General features: G+C 45.1%; 1 protein-coding gene across 1 annotated transcript in view; it reads left to right on the top strand.

Annotated features, from left to right (window-relative positions):
* Nucleotides 1-17,420, top strand: part of LOC144149793 (proteasome activator complex subunit 4-like) — an 85,745-nt gene that overhangs the window by 53,531 nt on the left and 14,794 nt on the right. The window contains exons 30-35 of the mRNA XM_077681434.1: nt 1,110-1,235; nt 5,713-5,865; nt 8,086-8,190; nt 12,320-12,549; nt 13,718-13,974; nt 16,601-16,677. Of these exons, the coding sequence (XP_077537560.1) occupies nt 1,110-1,235; nt 5,713-5,865; nt 8,086-8,190; nt 12,320-12,549; nt 13,718-13,974; nt 16,601-16,677 (948 nt within the window). The remainder of the gene's footprint in view (nt 1-1,109; nt 1,236-5,712; nt 5,866-8,085; nt 8,191-12,319; nt 12,550-13,717; nt 13,975-16,600; nt 16,678-17,420) is intronic.

Below are 17,420 nucleotides of genomic sequence, written 5' to 3'. Positions count from 1 at the left end.
ATGAGTGCAGTCACATTAGATGTGCTCTGGTAATGCGTGGGGGTGCCCCTCTTGGCCTGCTGTTCACATCTCGAGACCTCCTGCATTTATTTTTCTGCGCGTCTAGCATATTCCGAATAAAAGGTACTTCAGTACTCACCGCGGTGGCTCAGTGGCAAAGACGTTGTGCTGTTGAGCCAAAGGACACGAGCTCGATACAAGCCGCGCTGGCGAAAAGAGAAAACACCTGCGTGCCAAGATTTTGCCGCACGTTAAAGACCCCCAGGTGGTCAAAACCCATCTGGGACCCTCCACTACGGCACGCATCATAGCCCAGGGGCAGCTTAGGCTTGTTAAACTGCAAAATTTGCGTTTATTTATTTTTTTTTAAATTTAATTCAGTAGTGCTCAAAAGGACACAAAGGTGGACCGTTTACTTAAGAAAACATAATCCTACCCCCTTATCAACTGTTACAGCTTATTTTCTCTATTTTAGACATGCAAGCAAACCTACCGTATTTTCGGGCGTATAACCCGCACCAAAAATGCAAAATATTCAGGGGTGAAGTAGAGTTGCGGATTATATGCGAGGTATTTTGGTGCCGCGTCACCGCAATGCGCAATGGGCCATGAGGTCCCTACAGCAGTACTAGCGACTAAGCCACTCTTGTCCCATTGACAGTGCTTATTTCGCAGCCACAGCTCAACAATATACCAACCTGAAAAAATGTGTGCGGCAAGTCATCTAGTTACGTAGTCAGCTAATTAAGTTCTTTTGCATAAACAAAGGTGTAATGTTGCTTGGGTATTGGTCCATCCTTTTACGTACAATATGCAGGGATATATATATTTTTTTTAGTTGACGGGAGGTGGGCTGCAGGTTATATGCAGGGGGGTTAAACGCTTGAAAATACGGTCATCCTGGGTGGTCCACTGAACGCAGCACACTCACACTGAGGTTTTCACGCGTGGGGTAAATAATACACTGCACTTGGTTCCAAGCTCAGTACCAGCTGCAATTTTTCTGCTGCGTTCACCTAGCTTGCAACGTTAATTTCGAGCCCGGTCGTTCACACCGAGTGCCTCTGTTGTTTTACAGTGCCCAGTTACGTTTTTTTCCCATTTTTCAGTCGGAGGCGGCCGTCTTTGAGTTCTTCAACTCGGAAGCCTTTGTGGAGCAGCTGACGACCTACCTCTCCCTGGAAGAGCGCAAAGGCCACGACCGATTCGACGCCAAGCGCTTCTACATGTTCAAGGTGCCTGTTGTTCTGCTGTTATTCGTCTTATGTTCCTGTCACACATGGAATTTGGTCACATTAGCTGTTAATGACATTAGCTTGGTGCTGCACGAGAATACTAATGGATATTTATGTGAATTGTAGTCAGTGATTTTAGGGGGGACGCGGCTTTCAACTTCGGAAAAATGACCAAAACATCGTTTTTTTGAAACCCACATATTCGGCTTCTATGTTTCCTATTCTGTGCGCCTGCAAAGTTTTTACGCTGAAAAGCGTCGCAAAGTGGCATAAAAAAATACTTTTGTCAGGCGCGGTGACAAACTATCAGCGCAAAAGGGCGAAAAAACGGCAATTTTCGGAGCGCTCTATCTCCGCAACGGTGCCACCGGGCGCGGCCATTTTGATATGGTTAGATCGGCCGAGCGATCGTCTTTCCGGTTCCGCTCGTCTCTTTTATCTTCGTTCCTTCACAAACGCACAAACGGCAGAAAAGAAACGACGCACAAACGAAGCTAGAAATAGATGCTGAAGCGCTATTGGTCCTCCGGTCGGGGCGCAGAACGACGACCCTGCTGATTGGATGTCGCGGGCGCAACGCAAGATGGCGGCCGCCTGAGCTGCGTAGCGAGCGGGTTGAGTTCATTTTCGCCGCTTTGCTCGGCCGAGTTTCTGTTCAATCTGTGGTATTCAACACGGACGTTATCGCGATGGGAATGCCAGAGATAGCGAGCCAGATTACGGGAAGTTGTGTGGCTCGAAAGGCGGAGGTCATCGAACGCTTCGTGGTGCGCGGGACTCTACCGTCGCCAGACCCCGGAGGGTGACGCGGTGTGCGCGCTTGCGATAGCGGTTCGTGAAGTGAACTTTTAGTCGGATTTGCGATGTTTACACGCTTAGTTATTGCTGTGTTTTGACTGTGGGCTCGCTAGCCTTGAGAAAGAAACGGTCGACGCGTCAGACGCTGCGGCGCGCACGGCATAGCCGACGCGCATTGGAGCATCACATGACTAGGCAACCGGTTACGATTGAACGCCATTACTTGTAATTAATGCCTGCGACATTAGATTTAATCTTAAAAGCAACCTGACAAGCCATATCAGGTATAATCAAAGTTCGATATGTCGCGGTAAGCGTGCGCTGCGATGCGCGCGAGCCATATCGCCTTTCTTGCGCAACATTTCCCGTGCACTTGTAATTTTCATGCAAACAGGTTTGAGTTAGTAATATAGGAATAAAAATATGCTCTCTGCGTTAAAAATGTACGTTACTGTGGCAGCATTTAACAGTGATTTTTTTAGGGAAATTATTGATACCATTGCTTAGGGCATACTGGCTGTGCTGCGAGAAATATTGGGTGCCTTGAATGTCCAAAGTAGTAAAAAAATATGCTCTTGCATTGAAGTTGGGAGTTATGCAGAATACTCTACCAAGCTTCAAAGTAGCTCATTTTCATCCTTGTGGTATGCAAACTTTTGGCAATGAACACCTGCACGTATGAGTACTAAGTTGCTGTGCCAGGCAAGATAAAACATAAAAAAAAGCCAAAAATGTTCAAATTTAAGTAAAAAAAATGCTTAACCTGTTGCCATGGTGACAACACTGCAAAAGGAGGTTGTCCAGTGCGATACAGCCAACCAGCTAACCTACTTTGCATTGAAAGCCCATTGAAACCCATCTCCCCCTCCATTTGGTCTGCAAAGGGGGGTATGTGCTCTTCACGGAGGAGCTGAAAATGATGTTTTCTGGAAAGAGAAATGCTGTAAAAGGCACTCCAATTTCAAGGCAAGGCCTTCCAGAAGCCCCATGTTCAAAAGGACATGAGAGGCTACAACCGTGACGACTTTTGATATGTGAAACCTATGTTGCAACTTCGGAAGCCGTTTTCTCAAAACAGTTTTTTTTGCCACCTGTGTCGCTTGTACCAGGGATTTCTTCGTGACCGCTGGGTCTATTTTAATTCCGTTTCTTGCATTACATTCCTTGATGAACTGTTCAGGTCGTGACACTCTTCGTTTTCCAGATTTGTTTTTTGTGATTTATTTATTCAAATAATCGTTCACAGTTGACATGCCTGTTGCACATTAACCTCTAAAAAAATGAAAACTAAAAAACATTGTGTAGTAAAAAAAAAATTCTAAAACTGTCACGACCTTGTCCATTCATTTGGGAATGCAAAGCACTTCGAACAAGTTTTCTATCGTGTTTTATAAGCCGCTCAAGCTCGGTACAAGCGGAACAGAAAGAAAATTTAATACATAAAAAAGTTTTCAAAATATTACTTTGAAATTTTTATGGTGTTATCACAGAAGCATTTCCAGTTGCTGTGCCAATTTTCATCAAAATCCACGAAGCAATAAAAAAGTTGATTTTGAAAGCCACGTCCCCCCTTAAGAGGGCACATAGGTCTTTCGGACAGAAAAATTGCCCAAAAAATTATTTTTTTTAGGTATCACTTTTCTCTTGATTTGCACAGTTTTCCTCTAAAAAATTACATAGTTGGAACGGCACCAGTTTCTTCTAGAAGATGTAAAGGCACGATTTCGACAAAAAAAAAAAAACAGTTCTTTGGAAAATTTCCCACTTCTTCACCACGAGTGGTATTGCAGTGATAGGAAATTCTCGTGAGGTACATCCCAGCATGTAGTGCAGCTAGGAAGATAATTTCTTTTGCGCTGTGAAGTTGAATGTTTAAACCATCCAATAAGGGAAGCAAATTTTGCATTCTGTGTTTCAGTAGTTGTATAATTAGCGTTATTTTTAATTCGTCGGCAGGGGCACTCAAACCTAGAAGTTAGGATTTGTGGAAACTTGTATGTGGTTGCCGAACAAGAAACTGCTTCCCACATTTCATTCTCCATAACTTGTGGTATCTATTCAGGTCTTGCTGGCAATATTTTGTTGAATAGGTTTTTTTTCCTATTGCTCTCAAGAACAATCTGAGAAGGTTTTTAATGAACTTGGAAACTAATTACCTTACATTAAAACTAATTGGATATTTGAAATCAGCTAAAAAACTGAACAAGCCCATGAAGTTTCATCAAAATTGGTTGGAAAGCGAAGAAAAAGTTTCCAAAACCAGTGTGCCCCTGCAATAAGTTTAGGGAACACATTTGCATTAGCTTCCAAACAGAATGAATAGTCTAGACAGCGGGGGCCTCTCACTAAACAAGAAAGTCCAGTAACAGACTGCAGGGCACTGCTTCTAAAACCTACCAGCAAATCAGTAATATTCCCTGTGTGTTGATTTATGACATAAAAAAAAAAAAAGCAAATACCTTTGCAAAGCCCCACCATCTGTGCATCTTACCAAGATATAAATTTATTGCTCACACGTATTAGCTTGTAATGTGAGTGACACCTAAAACGAAGAAAGTCTTTTTTCAGTTCAAAGAGTTAAATTTTTTTGTCCTAAAAATGAGAGGCAAAGACATTATTGATGCATGTGCAGTATCATCTTGCAATTCTTTGAGGTTTCTAATTGTGAACGCTTTCTTAAAAAATATTTATTTCACCATGTGGACCTGCACAGAATGTCATTTGTAGGTGATGTCATTTGCTTTCAATAGCACTCGGTTTGCCGTATGGCAGGGGTATTGTTCTTATTGGCATTGAAAACGCACATTCAGTCAGAGAAACATTAAGTATCGAAGCACTTGGGGGGTTACCCATCTGCAGATAGGGCTCCTTATACAGGTGATGAGGTGGGATGTAAGAGAGTCAGAAGAGTATCAGGGAAGCGTTGATACAGAAGAGCATGTCAGTACAGTTCAGGAGGACTGAATAATATTGGCCGAGCTGCTGATTTTTCGCAATTAACAATCAGCGCACATAAGACAAGACGGAAGGAGGAGTAACCTGCAGCAGTGCTGTCCTGTCGGACATTACTTGTTTTCGTGCCTTGCCTTTTGTGCGCTGGTAGTTTATTACGTGAATACGTAAAGCTTCTGCAAAATAACATTGTTTGGCTGTTAAATTCAAAGTAAAGAATGAAATTTTCCTTTTTTTTTTCCCCCATTGTGTTCAACCAGTTATCTCCACTTACGCTATCATCACCAGCCTATCTACGCCCACTGCAGGGCAAAGGCCTCTCCCATTATTCTCCAATTACCTTGGTCCTGTGCCAACTGTGACCAATTTATCCCTGCAAACTTTTTAATCTCATCTGCCCATCTAACTTTCGGCCGCCCCCTGCAACGCTTGCCTTCTCTAGGGATCCACTCTGTTACCCTTAATGACCAGCGGTTATCTTACGCTATAACAGAGATTAAATGCGTCACCTCCGGCAGTTATGAATTTTTGTGCAAATGCAGGGCGTTGCGTGGTCCGTATTGGGGGGGGATGTTTGGCAAAGAAAGCTGCGCATTGAAAGTGTTTTTGCAGCGTCCCACGGTTGAGTGACTTCACGGAAAGCCTGCGCTGACTTTGGTGCGTAGGAAACGGTGGCCTGGCGTTGCCGCTGCTCACCGCACGTGTTCGATCTCCTGCGTGTGTGCAGGGCCTGTTCCGCAACTACGGCTCGGCCTTCCTGCCCCTGTTTGAGCGGGTGCTCATGTCCAAGATTGCCAGCACCCAGGAGAGCAACCAGCGCTGCGCCCTGGAGCTGCTCGCCGGACTCATGCGGGGAAGCAAGCACTGGGGATTCGACAAGGTTGGGAATGCTATGCAGTGTGTTACGACGATTATTGGGACACTTTAATTTTACTTCCCGAGCGGACCGCTGCTTGGTTTGCGCTCAAGCTTCACACGAAGGTCGCATTTTGTGGTCGGTTTTGTTTTGCACCGGGAACGACGACAGTACAGTGTAGACCATTTATAACGTAACCGCTTATAGTGCGGGACCGGATATAATGCGGGTTTTTGTGACCACCGGTTTGCCTCCCATAGAACTCAATGCATAAGCATACCGCTTAAGATGCAGTTGGCCGAACCACAATACCGTTTATAGTGCAGTTTTTCAGCGGGTCTGCTGATCGACCGGCGCAGCTGGGGCATCGTTTTAAGGTAGCAAAAGAAAAAAAAAGATGATGAAATCGGCCATTTGACGCAGCACGCACTCCTTGCTCTCCTCTAACTTCGACACAGAAGAAAAAATAGGCACCCTTTAGTTAGCGCGTACGTGATAACCACAGCTGTCCTTGCTTGATGCACCTCGGAAGATAGCGACCGACTCCCCGTCCGCGCGTGGCAAGTTGTTTCTATTAATCGTGAACCGCATGGCCCGTTTTCGCACATGAATTGTGCACATCGGCGTTGCGCGTGCGTTTTTTTCATGCTCGCGTCTACGATTCCGCGCTCGCGGTGGCTTCTTCGCGTGGCAGTGGTGACTTGCACCAATGGAAAGACGCGCACCTAACGGCGGGAGATTCGTAGCGCCCCGAGTCGGCTAGCCGCGCCAGAGGTGTTTAGGCCAACGTTTAGTTGGTTTAGGCTAAAGTCCCTCGATCAGATGAAGGGACTTTAGTTTAGGCTTACCACCGCGGTATTTTTTGATGGGCGCTTTCACAAGCAGCGTGGATGGCAGTTTATATTCCACTTTGCGGTCACATTATCAGCTCTTTTCTTGCATGAGCATCTTCGCTTGCGCCTCGTGCGGCATTTCAGCGAGCGGTTAGAAGTTGTCGCTGGAGCTGCCTGCACCGCTTCACGGCCAGTGCCGACGCCATGTTGCCGCCTCTTACTGCGCCGCCCGCGCCGGCGTCGCCGCGCCTGCGGCGTGCGCTGCACGTTTTCGCGAGAAATCGCTCCATGCGGTTCACGCTTTAGAACATTGTGCAGATAAGCCACCGCTCTTTCCGAACAAGCGAGCCGCGCGAAGGTTTCCACCACCAGTACGTTGCGCTGATAAGTAGCCGTCTTCGGCATCGTGAACACAAGGTGGGGTGAAAAAAAAAATCCCGCTGGCCTTTCTTATCATGTCCTGCGGCATCTTCATAGACGCAAAAAACGCAGCCATGGTCTTTCAAAACACAAACACAACGGAAGTTAAAGCCGCACTCGCCGTTTGTAAGACCGCGCTTTTGCAATGTGAGACCCTGCAGCAGCGGCTGATGTTAAAAATAATACGAAATAAAGACCCTGCCTTCGTTTTTAGGTGCTGTGCGTTTGGGTGATAAAAAATTTAGGATGACTTAAAAGATAGGTGGCGATTTGGTTGAATTCGCGCACTTTTTGGTTATAGTGCGGTACCGCTTATAGTGCGGATTTTTGCGGCTCCCGCGACATACGTTATAAGCGGTCTACACTGTACTTACCTGTTTATTCTGAAAATACTAAGTAAAAATGATTTTCGCCTATGGGAAAACAGCGGCCGATTCGGACGTGCGAACCAGTGCAAGCTGATCTTGGAATGACGGCGCCACCTGGGGCATGCAGAGCGCATATCTTGTTTTTTGTGCGGTACCGCTTACAGTGCGGATTTTCGCCGCTCTCACGACATACAATATCAGCGGTCTACACTGTATTTGAAGTTTTTCTATGTGGCATTGATTTCACGCTGTCTTAATTGCATGTCCCCATATCACTGATATTGGGGAGCTCTGCAGTTGTACACTAGTATGTGTAATTGATGTGGGATTAGCATACTGCCGTACACTCTGACCGCAGAGTGCGTGATTGCTTTGACGAGGCAAAGCTCCCCTTGCGCATGCTTCAGTTCAGCAAACTTGCGTAGTAACTTCCTTTTCATGCGCTGATGTTAATTGCACATCCACCGACTAGTTTGCTGCTAAGGTTAGGTTGGAGGGGCTCTGAGATAGCTATTGCATCCAAAGCTCCCCGCAAATCTTCCCAAATAGGGGTCTGAGACGGGCGCCTGACATTTCAGGTGGCCAACTGTTGAGGCCTGACGTGTTTGTGTGCGGCATTGCAGATGCAGGAGCTGAGAGCTGTGGTGGAGCGCGTGCTGCGGTTGGGCCTGGGCGGCATCATGCCGGAGACGCTGCCCGACTGGGGAACCTGCATGGCCACCATTTCGGTGAGCCTTTTGACGCACGAGGCCGGAATTCCTCTCGCTTACCGCATCCACTGTTGCGTACGAGTAAAGCGTTACATTCTTTTGTCTATTCAAGAACCTGTGAAACCAACCTGAGCTGTTGTTCTAAATGAAACTTTAGAACTTTTGCAAATCTTTTCCCGAACACTGAAGGTTACTCAGAAACGCCTCCCTGTAGGATTTTTCCTCACCCATTCTCTTTCCCACTTTCAAAAGATAGATTACACGTCCCTGAGTCGGGACGTGTAATCTATCTTTTGTGGGAATGGGAATGGAATGGAAGTGGGAATGGAAGTGATAGTGGTCCTGGCAGAAACGCTGTCTTTGTGCAAAGGGTCGCATGCAGCAATGGACGACTGAGATTTTCTTGGATAACAGACGCACGTTCATGTCTGTCCATCTGTCCGTCAGTGAGCTTAGTGGATACATGCTGAAACGACAGGGGGCTGAGGTGGGTGTTAAGCTGGGGCGACTGTGCTCATGTTCTCTTGTTGGCTCCCTGGCAGCCGCAGAAGCTTGTCTAAATAGTAAGACTGTTGCGAGTCATTTGGTGCAGTGCCTTTGCTGTCCAGGGGACGCATATTTCCATTTGCCATTTTGTAATGGGGCATAGCCACCACCTTAACTTTCAAAAAGTAAGTGAAGGAAATGCCAGTACTTTAAATGGGGGCACTGCTCTTAAAACAGCTCCTTTTAATTGTTAAGTAAACTCTGCGAAACTTGTCAGCCTTCCTGCTTTTTTCCCACTGATTTCAAACATGACATTATTTTTTGAGTCAGTTAATTAGTTTGCAAGATAATTAGAGATAATTAGTCATTTTTGGAGGAACAATCGACAAGACATTCCTAGTCACAGAACTGTAACCTTTACATTTTCAATACTATGAACCTTGGTGCATGCAATAAGAGAATCAGTTTTTTGGTGCACCAATTGGAACGAATTTTACAGCTCATTAAACTTCGGTGGAACCAGTGGCAAAGAACCATTTCAATCAATCAATCAATCAATCAATCAGTTTATTTCCCAGAAATACATCTGGAGAGGTCCATGGGCTAAAAGCAGACTTAACCGCTTGACTGGGCCCATGAACCCTTACACAATAATGTCAGTATCACGCAGGGAGCTTTTATACAAACTCTAACAAAATGAAACATATGGATACACACTGATTTTCACACAATGAAATACACAGCAGGTAACAGTTTCAGTACATAATTTTGAAAAAATGCAATTTCGCAAATTCAAACAAAATTCAAATATGCAACGTCATAACGCTCCGAAGTATAAAACATTAAAATGTATAAAATTGTATAAAATTTATAAAAACGCATCAAGGAAATAGGAATGGGAGGGGAATGTATAACTAAACAAATGGGCTATCAGCAAAACCATTTGCACTGCAGGGAGTGATGTTTATCAATCAATACATGGCTGTTTCCAGTTTACTCTTTGGTGGCAAAAAACACTCTTAGCTGTCCTAAAGAAAAATTAGTTGCAAAATCGTATCTATTAAGGATTTCGAGTGCCCATTTCAAACACTGAAGTTTAATTATCTGTAAAATTAGTTCCAAGCGGTGCATCAAGAAACCGTTTCTCTTATTGCACTCACTAGGGATCATAGTATTGGAAAAATTAAAGATTACAGTTTTATGGCTAACACTGCTTTGTATATTGTTCCTCCGAAAATGGCTAATTATCTCTAACTATCTTGGTAACTAAGTGACTGACACAAAAAATAAGGCCATATTTGAAATCAGTGGGGAAAAACCAGCAAAACTGACATGTTTCACAGAGTAATTAAGTACGGTACTTACAGAGAGTACTGTACAGTAAGTACAGTACAGTACTGTAGAGTACTGTACTTAAGTACAGTACTGTACAGAGTACAGTACTTAAAAATTAAAAAGAGCTATTTTAGGAGTGTGTCCCCCCTTAACTCTTTCGCTACCGCAGAAAATTGACCAATTTTGGGGGGTCCAAGAAAACATTTTTTTTTCTGCTAAAAAATTATTTAGGCACTAATTGCAGGAGCACAAAATGCAGATTATTTAACGGCCTTTCCAATAACACCAGTTTTTTAAAGGTTTTCATATATCATAGTTGTGAAAAAAAATATCAAAATCAAAAGTTTTGTCAAGTTGTCGAAAAAAATGATAAAAAAGGAGTTGTGTATATCAAACCACCGGTAGTAGAAAAAAATTAGAATATACATTTTGCAGGGAAACATTTCAAAAACACACCCTAAAAAAAATGTCGACTTGCGCGGAACAGTTTTTCAGATATAAAAAAAAAATGTTAGCACGCACGGTGCTCGTGTCATGCGGTGAAGCCCAACCTCTAATTCAAACTGTGCAATTTTGGGTGGTTCCTTGGAATAAATCTGGCGGTTTGACGTTATCAGAGGCACCAATTTGCCCCCACATAACGTATAAACATCTTGTCAATGGCTGACTTTGCATTTACAGCGAGCACAATATTTGGGACAAGCACGCGATGCAGAAAAAAACATGAATGAAGTTGAAAACGGAACGCCGTGGCTGATGTTTGTTGTCGTTCACGGTCAGTTATCTCTCAAAACATAAAGCTGAGCTTTATTATCATCTTCTTACTCGCAATTGTAGCCTTGCTCGCAAAAATGAGGTACGATGAGCTAGAATCGTCCCCTGTGATCTTTGGCCGAGTAGCAGTCGCGCGCTAAAAAAGATCAGCACAACGAGCCTCCTCTATTGCAGCGCCGCCTAACATTTTTCAAAAGAAACAGTACAAAAACTTATCAGAGACTCCGTCCGAATAGACAGTTCAACTAAGCAGCAACATTAGACACCTGGATATACCCTCGCATGAAAACGAAACTGGAAGGCGAACAGCTGGCAGTGTAAGGCCGGTTTGAAGCGCTGTCCTCGGCGGAACAGATATCTGGCGACTGGGTGTGACCTTTTGACTTGCATCTGAAGTTCTTATCGCAGAAATTGGGTTAGGGTGGGGGGAAATGAGGAGCGGCGTGCTTTGTTCGAGGATCAGTCGCGGACGCTTCAGGCGCCATGGCAGTTAGCCTTGAAGTTGGGTAACTGCGTAGTTGCGCTAAATATGAATTTCGCGATGCAGAAACGAAACCGAAACTGTTGTAAACTGTTTGGGAATGGTCCTGGGGTAAGTAGAACTACCAGAGTACATAGGACAACTTGCGCAAAGGCAATAAAACTGCCTAAAATCATAAAGTAGCTTTGCAACCAGGCACTGCTTGACATTTTCAGCCGATTTCGGGGATTATTACTGTCAGAGCGTGAACCTGACGATTGAAAATCGTTTGCTAGTTCCCCATTTACGCCCTGATAGCAAAAAACAAGCGCTGGTGCAGAGTAATTACGAGTTGCACACATTCTTCGTTGGTAGCCTTGAGGCGCGATGACCACGCCCCTTTTCCACAACCAGGTGATTCAAAAGCGTGTCAAAAATCACGTTTCCGTTGCAAAAATGAAAACAAAACTGATTTTGAAAGGCCATTTTCTGATCTAACTCCGAACAGCTTTACTTGTTCGAGAAACGCCTGGAACGCTATGAAAAGGCGCTCCCAAAAGTATCGATCAAATTGATCGATTTTGATAGGCGCGGTAGCGAAAGAGTTAAGTAGGCGCGCAATCTAAGTACTGAGAAAAAAATAACTGGCGAAGTTGTTGAGACCCAAACCCAGGTCATCAGTATGCAAGCCTCATGCAGCAAGTCATTTTGAAATGGAGGTTGACCTTTTGGTGTTGGTTTGAAGGAGGGTTGGAAAGAGTGAAGGTGTTCGAATCATTGGAGACACAGTGGGCATCAACTTGTCGGGCGACGATGATTACAATGATGAAATGCATCGGAAGAGATGAAAAAGTGTCAGCTAATCGTGGTGTTGTGTCCCATCAGCATGCATGCCTGATGCAGTACATCCACACATTAATGGTTGAGCTATCGGGTTTATTTGAAGGAAAGTTGGAAAGAACGTGAAGGTGTTCCAAGCATTGAATACTCAATCAGTGGGCATCCAGTTGTGGGGGAATGATGAGGTGTTTTTCCGGAAGGGTGGGGAAAAGGAGAGTGCCCAAGGGGTGACCCTGCAGACCGCGCTTGCAGGAGAGCCGTGACCCGAACAAGTACCACTGGTTCTTCGAGCTGCTGCTGTCGGGCGAGGCGGGCAAGAAGGGCGAGGAGGGCTCCTTCCTGCAGGCCAGCCGCCTGTACGTGCAGCTGGGGGGCCTTGCCCAACAGGAGTGGCGCGTCTGTGAGCTGCTTGACCAGGAACTGGAGCGCCTCAAGCCCCGGCTCACCCACAGCTACCAGAACGTGCGCGACAAGATCGGCGGGTGAGCGACTCCGGTGAAGTCACAGACGGGCAACCTCAACGGCTGCACCGCTCGAGCCTGAAGCAGGTTCCCCTTTTTTTGGGGAAACTTGGAGCGCGATTCAACAAGGACGACAGAAAGATGACAGACACAAGCACGTGTCGTCTTTCTGTTGTCCTTGTTGAATCGTGCTCTAAGTTAGACCAGATATGTGCCAACTTGCCCCACAGTGTGCCCCACAGGTTCCCCATTGTTGTCCTCAGTGTCCTTGCCACATAACCACCACGTGTGCAGGAGTCTCATCTTGTTTGGAATGACATGCAGGGGGCCTCGGTGGTTGAGTGCGCGATGTCCGTGCATAATCCAAGTCGTGTCGCATCGTTGAATGGTAGGGCCAGCATTCGCGGTGTAGTTTGTGTTTGCAGAACAGTTGCTGCATGGCGAACTGCCTCGTAGACTCCGTAACAGGGCTGGTCAGACGAAAATGTTCAGTTAGCGCCGATAAACTGTTTTTGCCTATCACTTGGTCAGTTTTAGTCTCTAATGGCATAACTCATGCGTTTGCACAGCTGGCAGTCTAATTTTTTCATTCCCATTTACTTCGTTTGAAGCAGCCCTATGGGAACTCTGTCTTATAGCCATTTTATGGGTGACTAAGTACCGTATTCTTGCGCGTATAGTCTGCACCGCCACTTTCAACCCACTGGAAAAGAATAAAAATCCTCTTGCCTGCAATTTTGATACAGGGAAGGCTGCACCAAAGCTACTGCTGAAGCAATGCATGACATACTACGTAGACAGAAAAGCATATTTTTAGCAAGTAGAATACATTAACTGCAAGGCACTGACAATACACTGACTGCACTAATGAAATTCAGTTGTTAGAGTGCGCTCGTCCTTGTTTTTTTCGTCCTTGACGTTGTATGTTTTGCGCAATCGCTGCCACGGAAGGCTTAGTCAGTGCTGCTGCGTAGGAGCTTCACAGCACAATGTGCATTGCCATGAAGCTGCACTAAAAGAAAGACCCCGCGTACTGTCTGCACCCCTATTTTGCCACTGAAATTTTCGCATTTTGGTGCGGGTTATACGCACGAAAATACGGGAAACTCCTGTTGGGTCCCTGAATTGGAATGCCCTCCGGTGATGTGCTGATTCTGAGCTGGGCGGTGGCCCCTCGCTGTCCACACAGGCTGCTGTGCAACATCTTCCTGTACGACGTGCAACTGCCAATGTTCGAGGCCGCGCTGACCCTGGTGCCGCGGAGGTCGCGCTTCATGGACTACGCGATGCCCCTGCTGGCCCCGCTCGCCGAGGCGGCCGGCAGCGACGCCACGCCGCCCGAGCCCCCGCCCGAAGCGTCGTCCAACAACCACCAGAACAACGTGTCGCTGCGCGACGGTCACGTGACCCCCGAGCGCAAGGAGGCCGCCCGCTTGCTCCAGACGGGTGCGTGCTGCGCCTTTGCAGCGCTTGTCCACTTACGTTTTTTTTGAAAGACGACAGTCTTTCTGGGGCTACTCGGGCACGAAAATTTTGGTTTGTCTATGCGTATGTCTGTCTGTCCCGGAATTCTTGAACGTGATGTTTATGTAGACAAATGTTTTCAGGCTGCTAAATTTAGAGACGTGCTTCGCATTTGTCAACATTGTTCAGAAAAAAAAAAAATACCTAAAGCATATTTGAGGAAAAATGAATACATAGCTAGTACTTGCAGTGTTCTTGCAAATAAATATATACGTGTGGTCGATTTTCGCAATAGAAATTTTTTTTTTAAATGTGTTGAAATTAGGGGTGTGCAAATGCCAAACGGTAACTTTTGAATCAAATTCGGAAATTGAATATTGAATATCAATTTTTTTTTCTTAAAGGCCCCGATTTTTCATAGGTTTTTGTGCAAAAACAGAAGCTATTTGGCGTGTTCGGGAGAGATGACGTGCTTTTTCAGCCTGTAGAACGCACTTTTCAACTTGCATCGGCGGTAGTCCAGGAATCCAGAGCAAGCACTCTGCACGATACGCATTAAAAAAAAATTAAAAAAAAAAAAAACTTGCATTGGAGTTGCTGTACTGCAATCATAGGCAACTCAGAAGCGAGCCCTTTGCAGGCATGAACAATAGGATGCGAAAACACGGCACAACCACAACCATGGACCACGATGAGGCCCTTCTTCTTTGGAAGCACATGGGCAGCGCGCATAATACGTAGCAGAAGGAAAGCTCACCCTGGAGTTGCCACGGACAAATCCGCGCTACCCACTGTGGCCTCAAAAACAAATAAACACCCAGTAACCATACACCTTTTGATTTTAAACTAACGTCAGCGCTGTCAAAACGGTGGCGGTCTTTACCAGAAGCGGCCCTAACATGTAAACATCTGGACATCTGGTTGCAGAATTCAAAATGGCGGCCAGTGTCGATGGCGATGGCTCGAGAAAAAGCTCTTATCGGCGCAATCACACATTAATCCGTGCAGCAGGGTAAAATTTAAGGCCTCTGCAAGGCGCCTTCATCGAAAGCGCGATTTGGATGAAGCATGCCAAACAGACGTTGTTGCAGCAGTGCGTTGGCGTGTGCCGCTGTCTCTCGCTTTCGCAAGGCCAGGGAACGTTTGGAAACTCCACTCTACTATTAAAAAAATCAAATAGTAGGTATTCGATTCGTGAATCAAATTATTCGCGGAGGTACTATTCGATTCGTATTTGAATATTGGAGTATTTTCACACCCCTAGTTGAAATCAATGTGCTAACCACAAAATACCAAAACGGCTTGCGCCAGCAGGAAAATTGAATTCGTCAATTTCTAAATTGAATTCAATTCGTCAATAGCATTCATCCCCTCTAGGAGGGGAACAGTGTCAGAGATGGGCAGATGATACAGGAGAAAAAGTTATGTGGCGGGGTCATCATATTTCGAGGGTGTTCACACCAACGTGAGGAGGTGTGTGTCCAATGTTTGTTTCCTGGTCTCCAAGCAGAAATATGCCTGTATTTGCAACCGGGGACACGATTTCCCCAGGACATGTAGTTCTTTACCTTGTTGAGAAGCTCCTTCAGCGCTTATTGTGATGATGCTCCAAAGTGTGACGCTTTGCTCACAAATGTAAATCGAGATATAAGACAGCAGAGAAATCAACTTTGACAGTCGAAATTGCATCCTGCAAACACTTGTTTTCGGAAGTATATATGTGTGTGTCTGGATACGTCATCATTATCAGCACCCTTGGTCCTTGAATGGGAACGCGATCCCACTCCTGATAAGAAACAATTTTGAACGCGCCTAAAATTGTTTAATTAAGTAGTAGTTTATCCAAACACATCTCCCGAGTAGAAAACCAAGCTGGGTACATACCCAAGGATGTGTCTTAATCCTACCTTGTTTTTTTAAAATGTCAGAAATTGACAGAACACAGCAATGCTGCTATCACCACTTTGCTGTTTTCTTGTAGTTGAAAATTTAACCTTGTAATTAAAAAATAAATTTTGTAAATTTGTAACTTTGTAACTTTTTAAATTTTAATAAACCTTGGAAGTATACATTTAATTGGAAAATTTACTTGGTGCAGCCAAGCTGCTTTGCATTGTTGCTTGGCCACTTTGGTTTATCTTTGTAATTAAAAACTTCACCTCAAATTACCCGATGCAAAAATGCAATAATGTTTTGTACAATTGATGCAGGAAGGGCGAAAAATGTGCCTCGTTTGGGAGTTCGGATTGCTTGAGTAGTAAAACTTTGTAACGGTTGAGGGAAAAAAAGAAATAGGGGGTGAGACACCTTTTAAAACACCTGTCTGTATAAGTACACTCTGCTGATTGTGTTGGTTTCAGCCCATTCAGTTTTTTCCCTTCCTTCAATTAAATTCAGAGCTCCTGGTAGGATATAAAGCTACGTGTATCTACTCCAGCTAATTCAGTTTTCTACTCGATTGAACAGATTTTAACTGTCGCACTGAAGTCAAATTATCAGTGACGACTGCCAGTTGTATTGCAAATTGTGTTGCAGCTTTGAATTGTGTGAAGGATGTTGGAGCGGCGTGCGTTTAATTAAGCAAGGTCTCCCTCTCATGTACGCCCAGTGTGCAAGTGGATCCAGGCCAGTGTTTCGCAGTCTCCCAGTGCGGCTCCTCCTGAAATATTCAGAGTGGTTCCAATGGTGAGTGGCGCTGGCGTTCTTTTCACTGGGGTTGGCGCCTCTCAACTAGCTGGAAAGCAGTGCAGTACAAGCACCGGTTTCAAGAAGAAGGCATTCTTGGAAGCCCGCTGTACCAGATTTGTAAAACCCATGTTCCACTGCTGCTTCAAATGCATATGAACTGAACGTCGCCCAACTTTAAATGAGGGCTTCGAAGGCCATTTGGAATCTGCCGTGCTCCACTGCAATTCAGTGACACTTGAAAGAAAGCTTTAACCTTCATTTGCCACGCTGCACTGCTGCTGTCGACTTCTATCTTCATACAGCAGGGCTACATTTAAGGGGGCACATGGGTCTTTGGGACCCAAAAATTGCCCAAAAAAGCATTTTTTAGGTATAACTTTTCTTTTGGTTTGCACAGTTTTGCCTCCGAAAATTTCATACTTGGAACAGTGCCACGTACTACTTATAAAAGCCATAGAGGTCCAACATCTTGGCGAACAGCGCAAAATAGCAGGGACACAAATAAGAAAGAAGTGAAGACAAGCGCTGACTTCTTTCTTATTTGTGTCCCTGTTATTTTGCACTGTTCCACAAGATGCAAGTACACCAACTAGCCCAACTGGCCACTGTGCCATAGAGGTCCAGTTTCAACAGAAAAATAATTTTTTCATATCTTCCCCACTTTTTCACCACGAGTGGTATTGCAGTGATAGGAAATTCTCGAAAGGTACATCCCAGCATGTAGTGCAGCTAGGACGATC

The sequence above is a fragment of the Haemaphysalis longicornis genome, unplaced genomic scaffold (genome assembly GCF_048455015.1).
Source record: "Haemaphysalis longicornis isolate Haplotype H1 unplaced genomic scaffold, Haemaphysalis longicornis Haplotype H1 scaffold_8, whole genome shotgun sequence".
In the NCBI taxonomy this organism is placed as follows: Eukaryota; Metazoa; Arthropoda; class Arachnida; order Ixodida; family Ixodidae; genus Haemaphysalis; species Haemaphysalis longicornis.
Note: the sequence above shows the minus strand (reverse complement) of the source record. Positions and strands in the feature narration are given on the sequence as shown.